The sequence below is a fragment of the Alosa pseudoharengus genome, unplaced genomic scaffold (assembly GCF_046254945.1).
Source record: "Alosa pseudoharengus isolate Yale_2024_CS ecotype anadromous, Long Island Sound unplaced genomic scaffold, YU_APseudo_1.1 YU_APseudo_1.1_scf_9, whole genome shotgun sequence".
Lineage (NCBI taxonomy): Eukaryota > Metazoa > Chordata > Actinopteri > Clupeiformes > Clupeidae > Alosa > Alosa pseudoharengus.
In genome coordinates this window covers 36,759,353-36,786,832 of record NW_027468881.1, presented here as the reverse complement: position 1 = coordinate 36,786,832, position 27,480 = coordinate 36,759,353, and the positions used below count along the sequence as shown (strand labels likewise).

The 27,480-nt window shown below is 42.6% G+C and overlaps 1 protein-coding gene across 2 annotated transcripts in view; it reads left to right on the top strand.

Annotated features, from left to right (window-relative positions):
- LOC143114773 (MICOS complex subunit mic25a-like) overlaps window positions 1-17,034 on the top strand; it is a 59,776-nt gene extending 42,742 nt beyond the window's left edge. The window contains exons 8-9 of one of the 2 annotated variants that reach the window (XM_076276519.1): window positions 1,092-1,227; window positions 16,589-17,034. In XM_076276519.1, the coding sequence (XP_076132634.1) occupies window positions 1,092-1,227; window positions 16,589-16,612 (160 nt within the window). In that variant the 3' untranslated portion in view covers window positions 16,613-17,034. The remainder of the gene's footprint in view (window positions 1-1,091; window positions 1,228-16,588) is intronic. The other variant, XM_076276520.1, reaches the window with a different exon arrangement.
- The last annotated feature ends 10,446 nt before the right edge of the window (window positions 17,035-27,480 follow it).

Here is a 27,480-nt window from a genome sequence, read left to right as displayed (position 1 = left end):
CGTTATTTTCACAGGTCAATGGCACTTTAATATAAATCATGCCTACCTACCATACCTAAATCAAATGCATTTATTGGAAACTATAGTTATTTGTCAGAAACATGTTTTCATAAGGACCATTAAGTATTTGTGTCGTCAAACAGCAAAACTAAAATATTTGAGCAGAGGTGTTTTAAGATACAGCAAAAATAGTCAACTTTATGGACCCTCTGATTGCAGCTGAAGGTAAACTACAGTAAGGCATATCACTCAGCACAGATCTACAGAGTGACTGAAGCACTGAAGGGCTCCTCCTGGTCTCTTGGCTGCTGTGTGAAGCAGCCATACCGCGATCCACTCCCCTGCTGACATGAGGAGAGGTCGCCAGGGTTTCCACACCCCACCCCAGCCCAGCCCCTCCACCCATTACTCCTGTAGCACCGAGTTATTTATCATAGTTGTGTTAGTCGCTGCCTCACTTGTCACCAGCAATATTAATGAATATCCTCTTGGCCGGTAATCCAGTTTAACCTGTCTCCCTGCATTCATTCATTCTACTAAAGCTGCATCCGCAGGCCACAGGGTGAGGAAGGGCGGGGGAATGGGTGGGATAGAGGGGGAACGAGGAGAGAGGGATAGGGAAAAAGAAGGAGAGGAAGTATTCATTTTCTGGGTTACTGTAGAATACTGTTTCTTTCTATCCTAGAGTAAATAATGGAATATACTGTAACGGTGTGATCAGCTAATGCTGAGATCAGCTAGTTTTTAAAAAGCATCACACTGGGTGCTCATACCAGTAACATCAGGAATGGAGAAAAGCAATTCATGCAAACTGTTACTTATCTCTATGTTGTATCAAATAAATGTATGCATGTATTACGATATAAACAGCCTTCTGCCAACCATGATCAGAGTGTTCAAATCTGATAGTGACTATTGAGTCAGTGTGGTTGGGTGAGAAGAACAGAGTGGCAAGTGTCAGGCTCACATCCATCAAAGGACTCTTCAGGTGCATGTTTTCTTCCTGAGATTTCTATAAATCTTCTCAATACTAGTGAAATTGAAATAATGATTAAAAAAAATGACAAAATGTCCCATTTTGCTGTCCCCAGGCCTCGTAACACAGAGGCTGTGTGCACCAGCCTCCAAGCCCAGATCCTGCACTGCTACCGGGAGAACCGGGACCAGACTCTCCGCTGCTCGGACCTGGCCAAGGAGTACATGCAGTGTATTGACGCAGCTAAGAAGGTACGGCAGGCACCTTTCACCTCATTGTCTTGAGGCCAAAATGACCAGAATTTGTAAGTCCATATGAAATCTGTATGGTTATCATCCCAAAGTGATCTGAAGCCTAGACTGGATTACAAACACACATCTAGTTGTATTGATGATATTTACTTATGTGATATATGTGATTTCCAGTTGCAACTTGGAGTCAACAACAGAGGGTTGGTTTAGGGAAAGACCTAGTCTATACTTTCAACAGTCAAGTAAAATTAGTTTCTATTAGTTTGCCATTTAACAGAATGAACTTATAAACTGCCCAAATCCACATAAGCTTGTTAATCCGTGATCCAAATGAATGAACTGCATATAGGCATGCTCCTAACACGATTCAAAGTGGTTCAACCGTGCAGTGGTCACGAGTCAGAGTCGGCGTCTGTTCAATATTCCATATGAAATCGCACCAAATACTTGAGAGAATCTGGGCGTGCAAACATCTGCATGGTGCCTCTGGGCTGCAAACATCTGCATGGTGCCTCTGGGCTGCAAACATCTGCATGGTGCCTCTGGGCTGAAGGGCTGCTGGACTGCAGCATGACCGAGCCTTCCCAATCACTCGGCCTTCGCGCGTAATCTTGAGCTCAAGGGCACTCTGCGTTTCGCAACTGCGCTCACAGGCCAACACTGATCAGTGCTATGGCAACCAACTGCGGCCCTGCAACGTGATTCTAGGGTGTCCAGCACAGCAGTAACACACAGGGAAAACTTATTGATGATGTTCCTCTGGCAGCTTTTCACCATGCTTGCTTTAACAGGATACCGTAGAAAAAAAAAAAGGTTGAATACAACTTTTAAAAGTCTTGCTCACAGTTTTCTTGATTACTAACACACTTTCACCCAGAGAGAAGAAATACTCTTTTTTGATTGGGGTGGCTATTAATTCTGTATAACGGAACGCCTATAAAGTAGATATGGTAAAGTTGGTTACACTTTACTTGACAGTATCGACATAAGAGTGACATGACACTGTCATGAACGTGTCATAAATAAGTCATAAACGTTTGACATAACGCTTCTGTTATTAAGTGACATTCGGTTTTTGTCATAACAAGTTAGAGTTAGGGTTAGGATTAGGGTTCATGTGTCATGGTAACTATAACAATAGAGTTATAACTCGGCAGAGGAAACTCCACTCTGCTGGGTATCGTGGAGTTCTATTGTGGCTTGTTAAGTGGCTTGATGGCACCAAGAAATAAAAAGTCAGTATTTGATGCCAGGGAGAGAGCAGAGTGAGATGTTTGTTACAGTTATCAGAGCCACAGTCTCACCATGGTGACCGCACAACAACTTCCACTAAAGTGCCTGGGTTTTGTTACTGAAAAAAGATTTGTTTATGTCTTCTAAATCCTGGCAAGATGAAAGGTTGTCGTCTTTGCCATCACCCACATTTTTTGTGTTACTTTTTCTCTCTCCAGCTCTCTCTGTCTTCAATTGTGTTCATCTCACCAATTGTACCTGGTGTCCTTCTGTCCATTATGAAAAGCTGTAGTGAGTCACGACTGCTGGTTATTTCTTGCCTTTTGAAAAACACAAAGGCTAAAGCAGTAAACAGAAAATCAATGGAATTTGTTCAGCTAATCGCTCAGTACCAGAGAGCATTGCTCTTCATAGAGATCCAAGGACACCATGTGGGAAGTTTGGACCATAAGCAGAGGCATAGTGTTTTATCAGATCTTAGAGCCTATTTATTCCCTCCCCTGTGAACGTGTGGGTTTGTGTGACAGTTGTATTCTGATCATATTTTTCAGATTATTGTATGCAAGGACAATATTTTTCATACCTGAATGATAGTTTAATGCCAAGCATTTTCTTGTAATGTTTTAATATAGTCAAGTCAAGTCAAGTCAAGTCAAGTTTATTTATATAGCACATTTCATACACAGAGGTCATTCAATGTGCTTTACATAAACAAAACCAAACAATAATAACAAATAAAAGCATAGAAGGGCAATATAGTCAAAGAATAGTTAAAAGGTAAAGATCATAATAAAAAGAAAACATAAAACACAAGGTAAAATCATTTAAAAATAAAGAATAATTAGTAAGCAAAAACAAAGGCAAAAGTAGTAAAAAAAAGTAATAAAAGACAAAGTAGAATAATTATCAAGGCAGATTCAGAATTTGTAACTCGGCACAGTTAGCAGAAAGCATCAAGTCTAGATTTAAAACTGGCTACAGTTGGGGCTTTTTTAATGTCATCCGAAAGTTGGTTCCACAGCTGAGCCGCATAGCAGCTAAAAGCTGCTTCACCATGTTTAGTTCTAACTGTAGGTTTTACTAGCAGGTTTTTCACCTGGGACCTGAGAGGACGAGAAGGTGTGTACTGCTGAAGCATGTCTGACAAGTATTTAGGTCCTGCTCCATTTACTGATTTATAAACAAGCAATAGTGCTTTAAAGTCAATTCTGTGACTTACTGGAAGCCAGTGCAAGGACTTAAGAATTGGAGTAATGCGGTCAGTTCTTTTAGTTTTTGTTAGAGTCCTAGCTGCTGCATTTTGTATCACCTGAAGCTGTTTAATAGTCTTTTTAGGAAGGCCTGTGAACAGTCCATTGCAGTAATCAACCCTGCTGGAGATAAATGCATGAATGAGTTTTTCTAAGTAATGTTTTGACATCAGCCCTCTGAGTTTGGCAATATTTTTGAGGTGGTAAAAGGCTGGTTTAGTTATCGCTTTCATGTGGCTGTTGAAATTTAGATCACTGTCAATTAATACACCAAGATTTTTAACAGTATCCTTTGCCTTCAACCCTTTTGTGTCAAGGAGAGTGGCAACCCTAAGTCTTTCCTCATTTTTATCAAATATAATTACTTCAGTTTTTTCTTTGTTCAGCTGAAGAAAATTTTGAGACATCCAGGTGTTGATTTGTTCTATACACTGACACATAGATTCAAGAGGACCATAGTCGTTTGGTGATAGAGCTAAGTAAATTTGGACCCAGAATATGACAACTTCATTGCAGATGTTATTTTAAGGAATTATGAAGCTAGATTTCTCTGAGATGGTGATTGGATACTGTGGATTAGTGCAGTACCATGTGTGGTTGATAGAATTCATTGTCCAGTGAAGTATTTGCATTAGGGCTCCGTTTGAAGAAATACTGTAGCTGAGCTAGAACTTGGCTGTTCATAGATGTCTAAAATGGTAAAATATTAGAAACTCATCATGATTAGATCATCTCACACTGACATACTCAGTATCTCACTCGCAGGGAAACCATCCACAGCATGGGGTGTATTTAGGGAAGCCAGGGAGAGATAGAGTGGCTGTTAATGCTGGCATGTCCGATCTGGCTCAGGAGGCGCCCCATCTCACCTCACTGCTGTCTGCCGTAATGACTCGAGATTGACCATGAAGAAAATCTCCAGTCGTTTGTAGTGGGAGAAGGGAGTTTGACTTTGATGGTGATAGATGTTTTGAGCTGCCTTACATTTAGCATGAAGAAACAGTGCAAGGGACTCTCTCTCTCCATCTCTCTCTCTCTCTCTCTCTCTCTCTCTCTCTCTCTCTCTGTGTATATGTGTGTGTGTTTGAGAGAGAGAATGAGGGAGGGAGAGACAGAGATTGGAGAGTGCCTAGGGTAGCGTGTCTGACTCTCAATTGATGTTGGAGTGCAATGCAGGGCTGTTCTCTGAAGAAGCCCCAAGAATATTTTTGGGGCCTCAAAAGAAACTTCTAGCTGTCTTCCCCCCCTGGCTCTAGCAATAGGCCCTAAAGTATGAACTTTCTCCACAACATACACTTCACTTCATCAGTGTTCACACTGATGATTCCTGCACAGTACTCACTGCATTCCTCATTGGATCTTGGGATCATGGTTCCACACCGTATATTTCATGATACCATTTTTTAATTGATCCCATCAGACATTTCAGCCCATGTACCATGTTTGCTGTTCATCTCTGAATGAATTTAAATGAATGTTAAAACTTGTCTTGCCTTCCTTGGATGGTGACTGGGATGTGTTATTTTCATTTGAGAGCTTTGTTTTATTGTGATGTCTACTTGTCAGATCTGTCAACACATACACACACACACACACACACACACACACACACACACACACACACACCTGTCACAGGCACCCTCTCAGCCTTCTCCTGCTCCTGTATTAAATGCTGGCAGTGCTGTCTGTCAAGACTCCCTTTGTCAAATTACTGAGTGCATTAGGTTCGATCCGCTCCACTGGTGAGGGGCTGTGGCTGGGCCTCTAATGAGGCTGTGACTCGCTGGGCTTCTCCAGCAGCAGGAACTGGAGGGAGACGAGGGAAGTGTGGGGTGTGTAGGGTCCAGAGGAACTGGAGGGAGACGAGGGAAGTGTGGGGTCCAGAGGAACTGGAGGGAGACGAGGGAAGTGTGGGGTGTGTGGGGTCCAGGGTAACTGGAGGAAGACAAGGGAAGTGTGGGGTGTGTGGGGTCCAGAGGAACTGGAGGGAGACAAGGGAAGTGTGGGGTGTGTGGGGTCCAGAGACAAGGGAAGTGTTGTGTGTGGGGTCCAGAGACAAGGGAAGTGTGAAGTGTGTGGGGTCCAGAGGAACTGGAGGGAGACAAGGGAAGTGTGGGGTGTGGGGGGTCCAGAGGAACTGGAGGGAGACGAGGGAAGTGTGGGGTGTGTAGGGTCCAGAGGAACTGGAGGGAGACGAGGGAAGTGTGGGGTGTGGGGGGTCCAGAGGAACTGGAGGGAGACGAGGGAAGTGTGGGGTGTGTAGGGTCCAGAGGAACTGGAGGGAGACAAGGGAAGTGTGGGGTGTGGGGGGTCCAGAGAAACTGGAGGGAGACGAGGGAAGTGTGGGGTGTGTAGGGTCCAGAGACAAGGGAAGTGTGGGGTGTGTGGGGTCCAGAGACGAGGGAAGTGTGGGGTGTGTAGGGTCCAGAGACAAGGGAAGTGTGGGGTGTGTAGGGTCCAGAGACGAGGGAAGTGTGGGGTGTGTAGGGTCCAGAGACGAGGGAAGTGTGGGGTGTGTGGGGTCCAGAGAGCAGAGCGGAGGGCTAGAGACGGAGCAAACACAAGGAATGCTGCAGTGTAGAATTGTACAGAAATGACAAACCATGAAATATAGCGGTTATTATTGCAAACTGTGTCGCATTAAATATACACATTGTGAGAGATTCATTTTTGAACAGAGAACTTTGTGATTGCAGAAGTGTTCAGCTCGCTCACTAATGGATGACCATGGAGACACAATGTACAATGTCTTGAGAGGAAATATACATCAAACTAATTTAATTCTGTTTCGGGCACTGTGTTGAATGGAAAAAGTAGAGGGACACATGGGAGAAATAAGGAGGAAAGTGAACTTTCTAATCACCCACCACTGCCACTTCACAGACCACTGAGCCAGGAACGCAGAGTTGAATAAGTCTGCTTAATTTTAATACAAATCCTGTAGCTTGGGAGCTTGAGTGAAGTCTCATGTGACAGCTGCACACGAGGCTGGACCTTAAGCATGTTGTCTCACAGAAACTTTGGACAGATTGGGTAGGTAGCCTGAAGTGCACCATCTTACTCTACCTACTGCCTGTTCAGACTGTTATCAATGTTAGATGTTGCCTGAGTTACAGTAAATAGAGGAGGAGTTTTCTTAAAAGAGTACCTCAACCCATGCTTGTGGGCAATTGCCCAATTGATAATTAACTGTATATTCAGTTACATTTTGGTTCAGCCAATCTGACTTTGATTTGATTCAATTTCAATCAGTTTTCAAATGGGTATCGTTTGTTTTTTTACGCAGCCTCAGCTTAGTTCAGTGACATAAATCAGCTCAGTTCAGTGACATAAGGTAAGAATGCTATCAAACAGCTAATAATGTCATGCATTTTTGGAAGTCTGCAAAACTGTCTTGTTTCCATCAACTGGCTTGAGCAAATAAATTTCACCTGTTTCATCAAAAGATGGTGGTGCCCCTATACCCCTACCATATCATGATTTTAGTAGAATAAGTGGGATAGAGGTAATAAACCAGAAACAAAATACCTATCTCCTTGACAACATGCCCAAGCAACATGGAGACCACATGCCCAAGCAATATGGAGGCATCAGTGGAGGAACTACAATCAATATGGAGGCATCAGTGGAGGAACTACAATCAATTGGTACAGTGGAGGAACTACAATCAATTGGCATCAGTGGAGGAACTACAATCAATTGGCATCAGTAAAGGAACTACAATCAATTGGCCAGTATGGAGGCATCAGTGGAGGAACTACAATCAATATGGAGGCATCAGTGGAGGAATTACAATCAATTGGCCTGGTTGTAATTTAGGAAAACATACAAAGAACATCTCAAGAGAGCTACTGTATTTGTAAACAGCTGGACAGTGTTTTATGCAAATGAAAATAAAAAGCATGTATTAACCGCACCCGTGTATTACCACAGTGCCCAATAGCCCAATGAATCACAATCAGATTGTACTTTCATCATAGTAAGAATGTAAAGAAGAAAGTACAATGACAAGAATAATGAAGGAAAGAAATGTATCCCCATGTATAGTTTGCCCCTCTGTGGTAACCTCATAGCTGAAGAAATTTAGCAAAATTAATATACTTTTTTTGCTAATTAGGGAAAGGTTTTATTTTTTATTTTGCTGTTTTGCTGACCATCAAATCTTTTTTAAATGATGATACTTCAACGTGCAAATAAAAATAGGTTGAGGGAAACATGACTATTGTCTTATTCTGTTCATGATAACACAACAATAACACGACATGTTAAGCTTAAAAAGCACTCATTGGAGGGGGACTAGTTTTACTATGCCCATCATTAAAAGTTCTATAGAAACAGAAAGTGAAACTGAAACCTAGACAGTGTTTTATTGAGGTGTACAGATACATACCGGTATGTATCTCTGTAGGGATGTAGGGATAACATTTACATTGTAACATTAACGAGTGGTTTAGCTTGACATGCATACTTGCCCCATGGGATTTCATGACAGTTATAACATTGTACGCTGCTATATCAGTACTGCAAACATATCAATACTGCTTGACCCTAACGTAACACTGGCCTGAATTTAATAGTTTTTGTCGCTACTAAAAATTTGGATCTAAAAACATCAAAATGGGCCTAGGTTGAAAGATCCCAAATCCTTCAAATTATGTCCCTTTGTGTATTCACTTTAGAATATGTTGTATTTGTACTAATTATAGGTAATAATGTAAAACAGGGGTCTCCAACCTTTTTGGGAATGAGGGCTACCTGAAGACCAAAATCATATGGAGGGCTACTCAACAGAAACAAACAGACCCTCACCCCTTTTTTGCGAGGGTAGTCCTCATAAATAATAGGCCTATGTTATTTTTACTTTTAAATTATCAATATTGTGTAGGCCTATAAGTATATATTAAGCAACTGTATTTTCATCTGATTCTTCAATACTTTAATATCAATATGCAACCCTACCAACATTTTTGTTCAGTTTGTTCATTTCAAAGTTTGCATGGGGAATCTAATCTATTTTTTTTTTTAACACAAAAAAAACAAACAATCTTTTTGTGCAATTAATCATTTGGGTTACAATTTGTACCCATTATACCCACCCACCATTATGAATTCAGGGGTTGTTTAAGTTCTGATTTCAGTGGACAATTCGGTTTTAACATTTCAATAGTAATGGCCCACACCACCCTAACATATGAAAACTCCTTTTAAAGTTATTGCACACCTGAAATCTCTCCATGATCTGACAAAAAAGGTAATGCACGGTCCTGCTCAGTCATGCATCCCACAAAAATTTCAGTGCTATTATACAGCAGTAGCCTACGGAGGAGAAAAGGCCTGTGAGCTAAGTGAGCTGAGTGTCCATTGGCTACACCAGACAAGCAAGTTTTCCCCCCCCTTTACTGTCTATGCGTGCGAGCAGCGTGTATGCGCTCCGCTTCCGTTGTTGTTTAAAGATTGAATGGGAAACGGATTTGGAGCCAAAGGCTAAAATTTAACGCAGCTACAATTTGTAAGGTATCACCAATATCAATTTAATGTTACAGATGTATGGCTACATACATTCTTAAAATGGTTCTGGTCTAGACTTAAATATCTATTGAAAACTTCACAATGGAGCGTGTTTTTAGAGCGTGATCGATCTGCAGGCGACCTGTTGGCTATTTTTAGAAGGTGCGCTGGGGGCGCCTCATAGCCGTCCCGCGGGCTACCTGGTGCCCGCGGGCACCGTGTTGGAGACCACTGATGTAAAATATATTTATATGTGTCAGAATAATGTAATTATTCTCTTTGTAGGAGGTAAACACGTATGGGAACCCTGAAGTTAGTGGTTTGCGGTTCTGGAACACTGGACTACTAGACCCCTCTCTTTTAATCAGTTTATTCAGAGCTCAGAGCTTCTGGCTTTTCTCCGTCTGTCATTCTTATTTACACTCTTTCCTGCCATGATACTCCATCCCGTTTTCCTCTCCCTCCTCGTCCTTCTCACATTTCACCCTCTCTATTGTTCTGCTTTTAAAAGCAACAATTCACACATGCTGCACCTCAGCTGTCCGTCAATGCCCAGCATGCTACTATTATTATCATCAGTATTGATTTCATTCCATAGTTTTGTTGCCTGTTGTCAAAACCAGCTTTCTTCACACAAGATCATTGATCTGCTTCTTTGCCCATACGGGTCCAGACCAATCAGAGTGAGAGGCGATTATGCTTCCTTTCTCTGGGCTTTGTTTGTCCAAATAATGGTGCTGTAAGAGGCTGAAATAGGAATAAGCTTAACAAGACATGTTGCCAGCAGAACTCAAAACAACTCTTACCACCAGACTTGGATGTGGTTTGAAAGCACAGTGATTGTTCAATTGTCATTTTTTTTGCCATGATTGTTGTTAGAGAGTCTTCTCCCACTATGAAGACTACATTGAAAAGGACTTTGGCAGTTAGGGCTAGCAAGTGGATGAAAGTCTATTTTACTCTTGTTTGTTAGTTTGTGAACTTGTACTGGACTTAGTCTGTGGGGTTTTTTTTGACAAGCTCATTGATAATTTTTTTCTGCTTGGGGAGAGTTTAAATTAAGAGTTGAAATTACAAGAAGGCATCGTTTGGACAAACCTATAGTACCTCCAAAGCACAGCAAGATTTCTTCCTTTGTATAAATGCATGGAGCCAAAATCTGCTTATTTCAAAATAGCATACAAGAACATTAAACTGACCTTACCCTCTTCTCTTTGCACTTGTTAAAACCGTAATTAGCTGGACTTGTTGATGTTCATGAACAGAACAAAGATGGCTTTATTAGTCCTGGTTTTGTTTCCTACCTCGGTCTGCACTAGTGAAGCGAATTATGTGTGAAATGAGGTCCAATGAAGAACAAGAGGAGCGCTAAACTCATTCTGTTTGCCTCTTGATGACTCTCCCAACTACTCTGTTCAGGTGCACAGACTCTCCACCTCACCACACCGCGTATTTATGATGTAATTAATTTGCCCAAAATGGGACAATAGACTAATTTAGATATGGGTTTAATTTATTTTTGTTGTTGTTTAAATTTAGTGTAGATATATGTGTGTAGAGTAGATAATATTGCTATTGTGAATCATTTTGGAGACAAACAGTAGTCCCTCTTCTTTAACTTCTGCTTCTTTGTTAGTTTCCCTGTTTTTGCTGGCTTTCTACAGCTTCCCACCTCCTATCCCCTCCTCTCCCACCAGAGAATTTGGCTTAGCCTCGTCAGCCCACAGCCTGCTAAGCCCCTCGTTACAGTCTGAGCAGACCTGGACCCTCGCTCTGATAGATCCATCAACCACAACCATGGCAAGCATACTAGAGGGATATTCCCAAGGGATTACGGTTTTCAGTGTTAGCCTGTGCCCAGCTAAGACATGTGTCCATTTTCAAGCTATTTCTGAGGTGACAAGAAAGATAAAGCGCTAAAGAGAAGCTAAATGTCTTTTTAAAAGGAAGTCCCCAGAGCCACTCTTGCTTTGTCTCTTCTTCATTCCTGATGTATTGACAAACTTGGTGGAATTGGATGGAATTAACTTGGAGTAAATCTACAGTGGAAGTAATCTGATAGTAATGGTAAGAAATGGAAGCATAGAATGACAGCATATAAAATGTGTCACCTATTACAAAAAAAATACTTATAGTTATTTGCATGATTTCAACGATGGGACGCTTTTCTTTTTCAAATTTCAACCTAGTATTTTCATGTGGCTAGAAGGGCCAATATTTTTCAAAATTATATGAAGAATCACAAAATACCTTTGAAAAACTAGAAGATTATGAGAAAAAGTCCTGATTTTATTTTTCATCATTACTCACATCCGATGAGATACGGACTCGCTCAGAGTGTCACACACTTGTGACATAAATTTGCTACAGTATGTGGTCGTGAATGTCTTTTTTTATGACATTTGTTGAATTTTGCACCTGTGTCTGTTCTTGACATACATTGTATTTATGATATTTGTTCTGTAATCTTGGTCAGGTAGTGTATTTAAGAACACAAGGCAATATTGATAGACATTTTCAAATGTATATTGATGTGTGAATTGATAGGCTACATGTGGACACCATTGTTCTGTCTGTCACTGGCATTGTGTTATGGCTGCACTCAACACTCCTATTCAAATCAGTGAGAGTGCTCGCTAGCACTCAGAGCCTACATAGCAGCACACCTGAGTAAGAACACAAGTAACGCACACCCCAATGCAACTGGGATTTTTTTTTGCTATTTGGCTGTCTTTTCCCTCAGAAATGTCTACTGACCATTCTTCCCTTCCCCATTGTCCTGGTTCCTGGGGTGCTATCAAACGCTACATCTAGCCAGGTCTGTTGAGTGCTGTTCGGCTGGGCCATCATGAGACAAAGGAACTCAAACAGGACAGCTCGCCACTCTGAACAATGGCCAAGCGGAGCCCCGCGGTGCGCTTCAGCAGTCCTGCCACCACGCGCTCTCTCTGCGATAGCCAAGATAATGACAGGGCCCACGCAAACAGCCATTTGTTATGAAATGCAACCAGGACAATGGGTGAGACGGAGCAGGAGACCTTTCTGTCCATTCCTCTCGTTGAAAAGCTTACTCTGTCCCCCAGCAGTGATGGAAGAAAGAAAGAAAAAAAATAACAAATATATGTGATGTTTTTTCAAGACCTGCTTTGTTTCCCAAAAATAACATTGCCACGGTCCCACTGACTGGCATTTAGCACAGGGCAGCACAGCCCAATCTGCCAGGCCCTTACCCAGAGCTCAGGTCCACACTCTTTGGAGGCAACAATGAAAAATGACCCCAAGCAGATATCTGTTTTATTTGGCCAGGCTTTTATTTATTTATTTATTTATCTATCTATCTATTCATCTTCTCCAAGTGCCACTATAAAGGCGAGGCTACTTTAATGTGCAGCCTCTGAGCAAACAAATTCATGGCTGTTATCATCAAAGGTAATAATGGCAAGAAAAATCGAAGTGTTCTGCCTGGTCCATTATTGGAGAATTCAGCGGAATATTGGTTTGAAAGATTCCATGCCAGGCGCTGGTTCATCCATCAACAGGCTGGTGTGCTGCTGGAAACAGCTTCACGGGAGGACAAAGATCCTGGCATTAAAAAACAAAAAGAAAGAAAAAGAAAAACCAAGAGCTCTCCGTCCTCATCACATCACATGAGGACATCCACCCCCCCCCCCCCACACACACACACACACACACACACACACACTCCCTCCTTTACTCCCCCCATCCTCCTCTCTCCAGCGGCACACGAGGAAAGCACTAGCTTTTGGAATCCTGATTGCCTGCCAGTCATCAGATAAGATGGATTTCCAATTCAGGGAGCGAGAGCCTGGGCTGATGGAAAGGGAGGGCTACAATGCACAAGGCAGATAGACCTGGAGCTGCTGCTGGAGCTGCTGCTGGAGCTGGTGCTGGGTGAAACCACTGAGACCACTCCAGTGCTCAGACTGAGCCTTTGTTTGGCCGGAGTGGAGAGGGTTAGGGTTCAACTCCGATTGTAGAAGATATTTCTAAGGAAAGTAGTTGTAGAATTTGTTTGTGTTTGAAGAGATGGCTCGATTTAAGTCATGAACCCGTTGTGTGTGTGTGTGTGTGTGTGTGTGTGTGTGTGCGCGTATTGGAATGTGTTGTGTATCTTGTGTGTCAGAGCCTTCATCTGCATAGTGATCAGTATTTCTTTGTGGTTGAATTTGGTATCTGAAAGGGACTTAGATTATTAAAGATAAAACAGATTTGAGTTGAAATCTTTCTCAAAGGGCTTTTATTAATTTATCAGAGCTCAAGTTGCAGTCTTTTTGAACCCCTAGTCCAATTATTTTTCTTTAGTAGGTCTTTCAGGACTTGAGTGTGTGAGTGCAAGTGTGAGTGTCTGTATTTCTTTGTTGATTTTTCATTTATTTAAAAATGGATGCTTAAGGAGTCATTCTGAAATGAGGTGAGATGACAGGAAGAAATGTAATCAGTATGCAGTTCCTCTCGGGTTGGGGAAAAACACCATGGATTAACAATCAACACTTCAGAGTCCAATTTTAGCTCTGTTCTGCACTGTAGTGATCATTCTACACTCACATTGCACCTTTGCTTTGATGAACCATGTCAAACAAAAACAGTCCATTGCTAAAGCTGATGTGCACTTGCAGAATCACTTGTGAATAAAGTTACGCCTAAAACCACACACACACAGACACACACACACACACAGAGACAGACACACACACAGAGACACACACAGACGCACGCACACACACACACACACCAGCTTAAGGTGGTCATCTCTCCATCATAGCCTTGTCCTTCATGCTGTAGGCCAAGTGGATCGGTTATGGTCCCAGTTGCGACAAGAGCTCTATTGATTTTTACTGTACTCCGGTTCTGTCATGAAACTGAGCGTGTGTGTGTGTGTTTGTGCGTGTTCGCATGTGTGTGTGTGTGTTTGCGTGTGTGTGTGTGTTTGCGTGTGTGTGTGTGCATGAGCAAGCGAGCGAGAGGGAGAAAATGTGTCCAATCTAACCTTGTGCTGCTGCCTCAAGGTTTCATGTCAATATCTTCTGTCTGACAGAGCTTGCTGAAGAAGAGAGAACTCAGCAACAGCAACAACAAGAAAGCACAGTGTCTTAGCCGTAATTATGGGTAGTACCTTCGTACTCCGTACCCTGCAATTACACCAGACCCCATTTTTTAAAAGAATGAATAGCTTAAATTCTAGCAGCTCTAGAACATGAGGAATGTTCCGTTGTTTAGCTCTAGTCCAGCTCTAGTGATGTTCTAATCTGGCAGGAGCTTGGAGTGGCTAGTGCAGCTGGCATCTCCTCTCTGTGTTCCTCTGCCTCCTCCTCTCCGTCCCCAGCGCTGACATGCAGAGGAGTTTGGGGTGTTAACTTCCGCCCACACAATGACTGAAATTAAGGAGTGTGACCTTTGCAGGCCCCTGATGGTAGTGGGAACAGCGGGCCCGCCCCTCTCGTCCGCTCCTCCGTGAGTGGGTGGGAGGTGGAACAGGAGCGAGCTCGGGCTCCCGTGAGCATTAGCCCAGCGGCAGAAAGGTCAGAGAGGCTGTGACATGCACGGCCCATTCCCTCGTCCCTTAACCTTTCAGGGGCTGAGCATGTCACCATGACACGCACCGTTGTGCTCAGGAGCTTAGCTTCTGTTTTTTTTTTTTTAATCCTGCACACACTTTTTGCAAACACCTGTGCCATCTCAACATTTGAATAGACCTGCATCACATCCTTAGCTGGGATTTGTTATTGGTCATGAAGCTAGATCAGAAGCCATGGTTAACAATAATCTGGCTTGCTATTATGCATGATTGGGATGATTGTTGCAGCTGTTTTTTGTTTGTGTAGGTGTGTGTGTTTGCTAGAAATTAGCTACTTTTGAAATTAGAAATTATGAAACCTTTCAGCCTTGACTAAAAAAACACTCTTTTAGATCCATGCTGGGAAAAATGAGCAACAGATGTTTTGTGTTGTATGTTGAATGCTAAAATTGTATGTTGAATGCTAAAATTGTATGTTGAATGCTGATTGTATGTTCAGTGTTGAAGATGTTCTGTCGAATTAAAATCCCCACTCCCACCTCAAACACATTTAAGAAAGAGTCATACCCTAAGGCAAAAAAGCTCTCCCAAAGAAGCTCACCAAAGAAATGGAATGAAATTCAAAATGATTTTGATTATTTGATTATTTTTTAACATTTTCTTCGAACACCAACACAAGGAGAGCATTATTGGACGCATAGATCTTCTGCTATGCCATGTCATTACTCCTCACGAACTGGGGGCTCTGAGACGTCAATCTACTGTCTGCAGTTTCACATTTCTTCCCTTTTGTGACCTACGCAGTGAGGCATCTGATAGTATGAGAAAAAAATGTCTGCACGTCTTATTGCACCAGTCAACAGATCCGTCAGTCAGTGTCTGATGTGCATATCTGCCGGTTCTGAACAAAAATGTATGGATGTAAATTTGGAATGACATGGTCATACCAGAATGTAAACACTCAAGCACTGTCGACCCAGTCTGCATTGTACATTACCTGTAATCAAAATTAGGCAAAATCAGACAAGCTTTTTCTGATGACTTTGCATACTTAAATGAGCTGTCCAGGGATGCAAAAAGAATTTCAGCACAAACTGACAAATAAAGTTGTATCGTATCGTATGCCTTACAACACTTGTGTTATTGTCATATCATAAGCAACGTCACATGCGGAGCTGCCAGTGACATGAGAGACAATGAGTGTGTTCAAAAGGTGATTACATTTGGATGGAGAGGTTCTGGCCCCGGCCGTGGCGTGACTGGTTGGGGCACCTGCACCGTATGGCCGGCGACCTGGGTTCGATTCCCGCCCAGTGGTCCTTTCTGGATCCCACCCTGACTCTCTCTCCCACTCGCTTCCTGTCACTCTCCACTGTCCTGTCGATTAAAGGCATAAAAAGCCCCAAAAATATACTTAAAAAAGAAAAAATAGTTCTGATATTCTGTTCTGTTTTTGGCTCCCCATATTGGTGTTTTTCTTCACTCATTCATACAATATACAAGGCATTTCACACTTTTATCCCCCCACTGATCTGAATTGGGGTAGAAGAAAACCTTCTGTGTTCACTCTTGAAATTCAGAACTCGTTAGAAATTGCAGCCTCATGAACCTGATTTGGTTGATTAAAATCTGAGCTCTGAAGCAGACTGCCCTGGCTGCACCCACACAGGGAAAAAGCACACCCTCTACAGCCTCATCGTCTATCTTTGCAATTCAGAACATCATTGTGTCTTACCTGAAGTTCAAATATTCATGCTGAATGTGTAACGAATGCTATAGCTGAGTCTCACATTGGATCATGACCAAATTTGGTGTATGGTTCTCTCATTCACAGAATTTGTTGGTGAACCATGGCTGAAGAGGACCACTCCAGCTAGCTGACCCGCCAGCAGAACCTGCCATCACGCACACACTTCCTCATCCGTGCACTGGAGGCATAGAGGGGCTTTGCCACATTAACGCCTTCGGTTATTATTATTATTATTTTTTTTTTTTTTCATTTTTATTAAATCATATTATATTAATTTTATGAAGTTGCACTAAAGCAGGCTACATTCAAAAGGCTTTAAGAAAATATTCAATATGTGAGAGTGGGTATAAAGTGGATTTTTAAGTGAGAGGCTTGGGTTTGTTTTTCTAAAATTATATTTACTCAGGAAGTCCTGGAATTGATTTATCAGGATCATATGTATGCATCGCTTTGTATTAAACCATATCCTCTCATGCAATACCTACACATGCCTGTTTATGTCATCATATCATTTTTACCCAGAACTCCAGAATGCATTGGTGGACAAATGTATGATTCAGCATTTAAAGACAGACTGGTATGTGTTATAAAGATGCATATGAAACCCATACACATAAAGTAGATAATTTATTTGAACATTACATCATTAGTATTGTTCGGTGGTAGACATTCCTGTTGCTCTAATATAAGCCCTGATCAGTGGAATATCTTAGCAACCATCTGAGAGGTATGTGCATTAGAGCAGAGCCATCTCATATTGTATTCAAAAATAGTATATCATGCACTCAGGTGCCATGAAAGCTCCACACACGTAGTGAAAACTAAGGAGCTCTTTTTATGCCCTGACCTGGCCTCTGCTAACCCAGTAGAGACTCCTTTATCATGGCCTCTGCAAACCCAGCAGAGACTCCTTTATCATGACTATAGAGGGCTGTTGGTTTAAACTTGCCACACTCATCATATTTGGAAAATAGCTTTGACATTTGCTGGAGAAGCTGCAGTGCATCAATTTATTCTTGTCAGCGTGTGAAAAAGCTGAGTGCAAGCCTGAGTGCAAGCCTGAGGGATCCTGTGACTGCGGGGGGACGTGGGGGTTTAATGCAGTGGCCAGAAGAATATGCACGCCTTTAAGCTAAATACAGATTTACACCTTTAAGTGACTGCTTATGGAAATAGCATTAAACTAAAATGTCCTACCTTTTTTATATTTGAGATAATATTGGTCTTAAACTTAAAGATATATTTAGAGCAGGCTATTAGCAATATAATGGTTACCAGGGAAACAAGAACAAATTAAATATTTGTTATTGAAGTAGATGCGACCAGTAAAGTTTTGCTGTTTAAAGTGAGGAAACGCTTGCAGGGAATTTATAATCTAAACTAGATAAATCAGCTAGCTTGATAGACAGATGAGGTATAGCCTATTTGATTCATAAAATTAATTCTTGAATTGATCTTCAATTGCTTAATGCTCCCTCTTCAAACAAAAAAAGTGTACAGATCTCATATATTTAGAAAGACAGTATATATCAACACCCTAAAATTGTTCAAATAGCAACAAGAGGTTCCAACAATTTTGCTGTATCAAGTATTTGTATGAAGTTCAAGTAAGCTTAGTTTTGTTGCAACATTAGGTAAAAAAATAAAAGCACACACACACCTCAGACCCCTTCTCCAAGCAGACACATGAAAACCCCATAAGGCAACAGAGACAGCCGTATGATTGATCTTGCTGTATCTAACTGCTCCACGCCCCTCCCCCCCCTGCTCAGTTGGTTACCTTTCTGACGCGGTGGGGGCACGCAGAGTGGGCCAGGCAATTACAGACCGACAGCACCAAAGACACAACCCTCAATTATGTAGGCCAGCCTATACAGTAGCTCCTGGCCGTAGCGGCGCACTGGGCCTTGTCAGGGCGGCGGGCCGGCCTGTCAGCAGGGCCTGCTCCACTGTCAGGCCTAATAAGCCTCTCAATCAGAACACACGCTGCCGCCGACTGCAGCGTGACCTCGCTGGGGAGGCTGAGGTGGGGGGCGGAGGGTGGTGGTGCAGCTGGTGGGATTTGGGCATTGGGGTGGGAGGCTGCTGTCGGGGTGGGGGGTTTGTTTACTCGAGGGTGGGCAGAGGGGTTGGGCTTGTAGGTGTGTGTGTGTGTGTGTGTGTGTGTGTCACAAACGAGACAGAACTGGCATGAAATAATAACAGCTCAGCTCGGGATGGCTCACCAAGTCCTCTAACACAAGACGAGAGCTGTGGCATAAAGAAAAGTGGTACTTTGTCCCCTCGGTGTCTGTAACAAAGAGGACGAAACAAACCCAAAGGTTTTGAGCGCGTGGACATCATAGCGTGTAGCCACGGGATATTTACTGCTCCTTCCTGTGCAGTCAGAAGCTGGTGGAGACGGGCACAGCCCCCAGAGTCGCAGAGGGGGATATGACAGGCAGTTGGTGAGGAGGAAGGGCAGAGGTTAACGCAATAAATGTTCCATCGCAGGGAAATGAGAGCTGACAGGGCTGGTAATACAAGGAGCACATTAGCTGGAGGGAGCTCCACTGCTGGGAGTCCCAAGTGTGAGGCTGCTCCAAGCCGCCCATCATCTCACTGGCTCCATACCACAAGCACACACACACACACACACACACGCACAAACACACACACACATACACACACACGCACACACAGACACACACACACAAAGGGAGAGAGAGAGAGAGATGTTCACTTTCACACTAACAACACACTCAATAATGTAGATGTTTGCATCAGTCCTCAGTTCCTTGTAGAGGTGTATATAGTGGATAGAGTCTGCCTGTCTGTCAGGGAGGTGGAAGTTAAGGCAAAGCACCTTCTAAGCGCTGTTTATGGAACCATGCAGTTAGAGGGAAACATTGTGGACAAGTGATGCATTTGTTGATTCGACAGTGTTTGTCAGTTCAGAAAAGCCAAGCTTCTAAGTCATAGAAGAGCACTGCATTTTTGCCATATGTCATAAAACTAGATGTACCGCGTAGCGGTACAAAATATGACCGCCGCTCAGTCCTGCACATCCATTCCGCGAAAATAAATCATATTAATGAATTTGTCTCCATCTTCTACTCCATCCCCCACTCTTGAAACTTTTGTGTGTATGCTTGTTTGGAATGTGTGTTTGCACACATTCCGCACACAAAGTAGCCTACTGGCGCTGCAAAGGTGAATAGATTTGTTTCTGGGCCAAAAAATCTGTAACATTGTTATAAAACCTTTAAAATCTCTAAACAATCACAAGTAGGGCAGTTCATCACAGTCCATCCATTGCAACTGGACTGATGAAAGGTACACCTGTAGGCTACATTGTATTTGGGAAAAGCAGAAGGTAGCAGCATAATGTATTTATTTATGTATTATTAAACAAAACAATCCCTGTCAGTTCCATGCAGTTTTCAACAGCTATCAAGAAGAGAGGTCATGTCATGGATTTTTGTGAATGTTTCTTCTTCTACATGTATGCATAAGTTTAGTCATCTAGTTCAAATGATATTCAGCTTTATTGTCAATGCACAAATTAAATACCAGTAGTCTAAAACAAAATGCCGTTTTACCCAGTGGTGCAAATAACTGACATGTCCAAAAGGGCCTTCATGAAATGCGTTGCGAGACTGTTCATACACATTTTAACGGGCAAAGTTGAAGAGCTACTGTCCATTATTGTTTGTGCAAATAATATGCTGATTCATGTTCCCTTGCATTTTGCAACCATGAGGTCCAAGGTTAAGCTCAATCTTTTGACGCAATCTTTTGATTTTCACCCAGCCTAGTCCATGGTAGGCGCCCGATAGAAATATTGTTTAATTTTGCGATTGAGATATCCACGTACTGGCAACCCCCCCCCCCCCCCCCCCCCCTGTGACGTGTTCGCTCCCCGGTTTTAGAGCTATTCTAAATGCAAAAATGCATAGAGGGAGTTATGACAAAACCGTGACTGTTAACAAACTAAGCATAAGGTAGGCCCTATATGCTAGGCCTATTACACAACACAAATTGTCACTAGGCTATGCTGGCGACCCAAATAAAATCTCCTTTGGAACCAATGGCTTACACCTTACAGTATCAAGCTGCCACCTCTTGGCGAAAAGTTAATAGTTTTGCATATCAGTAGTAATTAATTTAACGTAGCTGTGAATCACGGAAAGGGCGAATGAAGTGGACACTTCTAAATGGAACCCAACCCACTGTACAGAAGCTCAAGGTCTGTGGCTAAAGCAGCCATAATGAAAGCGTTATCATTGTTTGGATACTTCACACACACGTGTTTTTTAATCGCATAGACTACAACTACCAAGCTGGAATCAAAGCACATCGACTCCCCTCTCACACCCTAAACACGCACTTCGAACAAACAAAAAGCGCCTCAGTCTCACGGAATAGCCATAGGCAAAACTGTATCTGACCGGTGTAACGTTGGTACTAAATCATCCATCGCAAAGAATGATTTTTGTAGCACGTGCAACAAATATGTGTAGGTACAGCCCTGCCCTGAATACATCTCAACGTGCGCTCTAAAACATCTGGTTTAAATGGAGATGTAGATCGATCATCACGGGTGCGTTAATAAATCTACATTGCGGCGAGTTGACACAAATTATTCACTTTGACGAATTTATGTAGTTTCAGTTACTTTACTTTGAGCCATGCTCTTCCTTACTTGAATCACCTTTGAAAATAGAGGATTGAAGTAGCCTATATGGGTGTTTGGGAATGAACGTTGACTCAGGTGCTTTTTGAAACCTTGAGCAGAAATGTCCCAGCCCGGTGTTTAGGGTGCATCATAGACAGGTTATCTTTCAGGTAGCCTATATATTTTCCATTAAAAAACCATCACGTAGCGAACGTGTTGTGGTTAGCTCACAGCTCCTGTTAGTAGCCTAGGTTATGGTCATAAGCAAATGACATGACAGTCGAAAGATACAATTAGTGCTGTTATCGATTTGTTTGGTAGCCTATACACGCATTTATGGTTTTCTACAAATACATCAATAATCAAATTGGCCTCCATCACTCAACCATGCTAACGGTAACATTATTTTACCTATGTTCTGCTATAGGATTAACGTAGCCTACCTGCAGTAAAAAACAAGCATGTCCGATAAACATTCTCAGATTTATTTCGGCTTCAAGAGGAAATGGGAATTACATGTCATGCAGAAATCATCCTACCCTTAGACGTTCTCTGCGGTAAACTACTGTAGCCTACAGTCTTGTCCTTGTAGGAAGCATAGTGTCTTTCCAACCCACTTTAGATTAACTTCCAACAAAATTACGTCTCACTGCAACGATGCGCCATCTAGTGGACAAACGACTACTTATCGCCAATGCTGGAAATGCAGCCATGATGATAATGATGAATATTTATTTTGGCTTTCTTTTAATCCTACTGAATTTGTAATTATGTATCGGCCGTTCTAATACCGATAGTATGTGGGTGCCTGTGTGTGTGTGTGCATGTGTATATGTGTGCACCACCATCTACAGGCCAATGAGTGTACAGTCACTAAATGTACACATAACTTAATTTTTTAGACCCCCCCATGGATGAAATTCTACGAAACTTGGCATACCCCCAGAGAATGTCAGGTTAATCATACACATAAAATTTGGTGCAGTTCTGAACGTCTTTACTGAAGAGAGGGGCGATTAAAGCAGAATGATATTGCATTTTCATTTTTTACCGGGGGGGTGCAAATCACAAATGAGTGATTATGGGCTAGGTTGATGTGGGCCCTTGAGACCAACATACCAGTGTTGCGCGGTCTGCCCGAAATTAAGCGGTCGCCCGCGGATGACCGCGGTCACCCGCGGTTATGAGTCATAAACAAAATATTTTAATGATATTCGGGTCATTTGCGGGCGGGTCAGTTAAAATCAATTTAATATATATTTTCTACAAATAAGCCTACTTAAAATATCACGAGAAGGCTAGCATCAATACAGTAAAGGATCAATACAGTAAAGTCAACAGTAGCAACAAGCAAGACGCGAGTTAAAATAATAAAGACACCCCTTCAGGAAAAGCGATATAGGCTAGGCCTAGGCTATGGGAAATATTGGGAAAAGTTGTTAAAGAAGATGACAGTAGTACAAGTTATGGTCTAGGCCTACTTCTTGTGAAGCCATTTAAAAGTATGACAGCCAAAACGGGCAGCCTGCAGGAATAAATGTTATGGCACAGACTACACAGCCATATCTACCGGTATGTATAGGTTCGCGCATGCATAAAAGTTACCTTAGTTCGTTGTGTTTGTGACTTTAAACAGTGGACGTAGTAAAGCTGTGTGCTTCATTCAGCATTATAAACCAGTTCTTACGCTAACGTTTTGACCAGCAATGTATCTTGCCTACCTTGCCTCACCATTTCTGTTTTCGAAAGAAAGATGTATGTCCATGGCCTTCAAATCTTATCCTGTTCTAATCCTTGGTGGTTGCGTGCGTGCTTGCGCTCTTATTCTCATTCTCTCTCCTGCACAAACATTATGTCCTGCATGCCTACCGCGTGTAGTTCTACTGCATAAAGTTTCGCAAATAAATTCGTTTGTTTTACAGAAATGGCCTACTGTAACACTGCATGCAGGCTATAACCAAAAGCACACATTTTGTAAATAAGCGGGTCGGATCGCGGGTCGGGTATAATTTTGTCCTAATTAATATTCGCGGTCCGAGTTGCTGTCGGGTTGATTAAAATATCGGGCGACCGCGGGCCGCTTGTGACCAAACCCGCGCAACACTGCAACATACCATACAAATTTCTTCATCCTCGGTGCCACGGTTCAGGTAGTTATTTAGGAAAAACTGCATTTTTTGGGTTTCGGGGGGCCCAGCGCGGAGGGGGAGTGGCCCCCGGGGACCAAACGAAATTTTTCCGTAAAAGTCTAGTGGGGCTACATACCCACCAAATGTCATGTGCCCCGGTGTTTCGGTGCCCCGGGTATCGTTGACCAAAATTTCAGGAAGTAGATGAATAGAAAAAAAGAAAAAAAAAAAAGAAAAAAAAACTTTGACAATCCCATAATAATGTTGGTGTCAATAAGATAAGGAATTACATTGACATTAATCTGTCACACATGTCCATTCAAAAAACTCTGGACATGAATGCATGCACTATAGAGTGACCACTGTGTCCAAACATGCACCCCTCAACACTGGCACAGAGACTGCTGATGCTCTAACAGAAACATCAGGAGGCGTCCACGTTCATGTGGTGCTCTCTGTTTATCACACCTGCTCCGAGGTGTCCCGCCATAACGGTGGTCTGCCCACGCCACTGATATATACACGTCAACACGGCGGGCTGACAGTCCAGCACAGGGCCGCTGGTCTCCCTTATTAGCCTCCCGTGCTGTGGACGAGCACGCGCCTAATTAAAGGGCCTGGCGCCAGCACGCGTCTCCATGGCGCTTTTTTATTGCTTTCATCTTTCATACCCTTTCCATCAGCGCAGGGGTGTGGATCAGGTGGCGCATTGTCACCAACACACACACACACACACACACAAGCCAGTTCACACATGAGTTCACACATGCAGAAGGTATCTGAGTAAATGCCATGTGCCATATTAAAAGATGAGAAGAGTGGGTTAGGGATGTCCCCTAGTCAATATTTGTCTGATATAAGCTGGATGTAATATGGTTTTGGGGATGACTCCCCACCCCAGCCACCACACACACACAGTTCTACTGTGCAGTAAGTGGAACAGTCTATGTGATAACTGGCACAAGGAAACATGCTCGCCTGATCTCCTCAAGTGAGTGCCATGCTGCTCTGAAATCACAGAATTACAAACGCACAGTCGAATTATGGCCCAAGTATTCTTGATGCTTTCTGCTGTCATTTTCATAACCACAAATGTTTTTAAGACCAAACATCATGACTTTTTTATTAATGCAAATCAGGACAGCATTGAGTATTTATGGATTAACTATGCTAAATTTATGCAAAGCTGAGCATTTTTATTTCCCATTCTTGCTATATTTTGAAGGCTCCTCTTTAACTTAGTGTCAGGAAATATACTACACAAGTCATAAAATACTTTTTTTATGCATTGAAGTATTTTTCTCTGTATGTTGGCAGCTGGTTGTTGATTGCCTCTGCTGTTGATTGACAGGTCTCAATCAGAGATTTCTTACCTCAAGTCTCTTTAAATGGAAACCTGGTGCTCTTGAGAGCAACTCCGATGCCGCGTTGCATCTTAATATAAAAGAAATGCCCCCGAATATGTTTGCACGGAGGTTTCTACGGCAACCAGCACCTGAACAGTTGACAAGAGCAGGCTTTGAGGTATCGGGTTAGAAAATGACATCCTTGCATTCCGGCGTGTCCACACAGATCCCGTGTCGTACCCAATTACCGCCGAAGCCGCTGCACTTGCAGCACGCTCCATTCAGGCTGTGAAAGCCTCCTTTCAAATGACAAAATGTCTCCTGCCACAGACATATCAAGGGAGGTGCAATTTGCAAACTCTGATTTCCGCCCGGTTTCTTGGATGCATATGTATTCCGTGCGTGCTCCCTGGCAATTAGGCTGTTCCTATTGCAGTGTAAACAGGGAGCTATCTCCATGAGACGAAGCTGTGTAGCAGGAATCGACAACCATCTATACAGCCAAAACCTCAACTCTTCTATTACTCAAAAGTTCAAGGTGGTTGGTTGAATGCTAAAAACAACATTAAAAATCAGCACCACTACAAGTTATAACCTTCCACATTTCCAGAAGACAACTTTCATTGTTGCATCACCTCTTTTATAACACCGGCTTACTTGATGCTAGCAACAGACTTAATTTTGGATGTGTGCATGTTTTTAGTATTTCAGCTTAAATGATGATAATAATATTTAATTTAATTTAATTTAATTTAATTTAATTTAATTTAATTTAATAGTGTTTAGTTTTCAAGTAGTATAGATAGAAGATGCAATCGTGTATGTGCATTTTGAGTACAATGCTGAAAACATTTTCATCTTGACACAAACACGTTCCCACTGCACTCCATTTCTCCATGAAATACTACAATTTCGTTTCATGCACTAGAGGTGAGTAGTCTTGTGGCCTGGTGTAGGCAGCATGTCTGACCCAGAGGTTTTGTGTCTCTTTCAGTTGTCTAAGCCGATCTGAACCGCCTTCAGCCCCAGTGGTCTGTGGAAAGCTGGGCCCCCAACAATGAGTGGCTAATTAAGGCATGCCACTCCCTGACAAGACCAATTCTGGTGCCGCCACATTGGACTTACAGCACCCGGTGACTCGCGGGATAATTTACTCCCTGCCCATTCCCGCAGTAATTCCTAGTGGAACCTGGGCTCCTATAATTGAATTAGATCTTGTGTAGGGCAGCCCTGTATACTAAACTGTTACCAGCTAAACTTAATTTGCAGACAACTACCACAGTTCAAAGTGGCAAGACTGTGTTTAAAATATCAGCGGTATGCAAGCTTAATTTGACATTAAAACCCGCTGAAGAGAAATGGATTAGTGTTTATTGATTGCAGTCCAAAACCTTTGTACAGATCAAGTTATTTTCTTGTAATGTTATAGTCAGAGAGAGGGTAAGGCTTGATATTTTGTTGCTCTTATGCTAGACATGTGGGCTCACACCCTGGAGGTTAAAAATGTTGGCAAGTACATCAGCACCAGAATAATCTTTGGGCACACAGCTCGTCGAGACACTCACCGAAGTTTAACACTATCTAAATGTTAATACAGAGAGGCACATTAAGTTGAGAATGAGCCATAAAGTAAAAGGGCAGGGCTCACTCATGCCTCTCATCCGTAAGCACAGGGGAGGCGTGCCTCTGCTCTGCTCTTAAAGGCAGTCGAATAACTCAGCCTCCCACTCGCCGTTGGCCTCATCTCAAGTGGCGTGGTTTTATCTCCTCTGGAACTTTGCTTCATCCGACGGGAAACATGGCTGTGCAGTGCAGAGAACATCAACCAAAAAACAGCCACCTCACCTTGTCTCCCATCTTGGCTGAATCGATGTCCTTGCAATCGCTCTACCTCATGAGTCCCCCAACATCCTCCACAGGGGCGTAGGGGCGATGACCCCCCCACCGGGGCGATGACCCCCCATGTTCCTCAACCAGGTAAAATAAAATATATTCCAGACTTTTCAAGGGCCCTCTCTCCCCTTGGGCCCCTATAATCAATAGTGGTTTTACCCCCAGTCCGACGCCCCTGAAATCCCAACAATGAAAGGTTTGGCAAATAGGAAAAATTTTATAATTCGATCCGCAGTAGACTATTGCCTTGTAATAAGTGCATTTGGTGCTTTTCCCATTGACATTGCAATGTCCAGAAATGATTATCTGTGGTAGGAGATCCCCAGACAGTGCTTCTGATGACAGAAATGAACTGACACACCTATGGCAATGGCACTGTGGTGATTTAATATCCTGCACATTCTCTAACATCAGGATGTGTACAATGAAGACATTGGAGTGTGAATAGCGGGGGAAAACAAGGCATTGGTGTTAAATGAGGTAGAATGACTTGCCTTTTGACAGCAATGCAAGCACCAAGTCTTTGAATTTGTCCAGTAAGCCACATTAGAAATGGGTAATTCACCATGCTGACAGTTTAAAGAGCGTAAGAGGTTAACATCTGTTCAAGGATATAGATTGGACATGTTCAGATAGACTGATGGAATGCCTTAACATGGATAGATTGCCATTATATAATTTCAATCTTTGTCTGTCTGGCCATAATGGTAACCAACCTTGGATTAGCACAGACCATGTTTTGAATTCCACCACTTACTGGAATCCATTCAGGCAGCCTTCCTTTCACATCTTCTATTCTATACAAAATATTGTTGTATATAAGGTAATGTTTGTAGGAGTTGTGAGAATTTTGCAAGCCCCTGACATGCAATCGTCTCTGGCCTGAGTCTCAATAAGATCCTCTCTGAGTCTCATGGAGATGCTCTCTGGCCTGAGTCTCATGGAGATGCT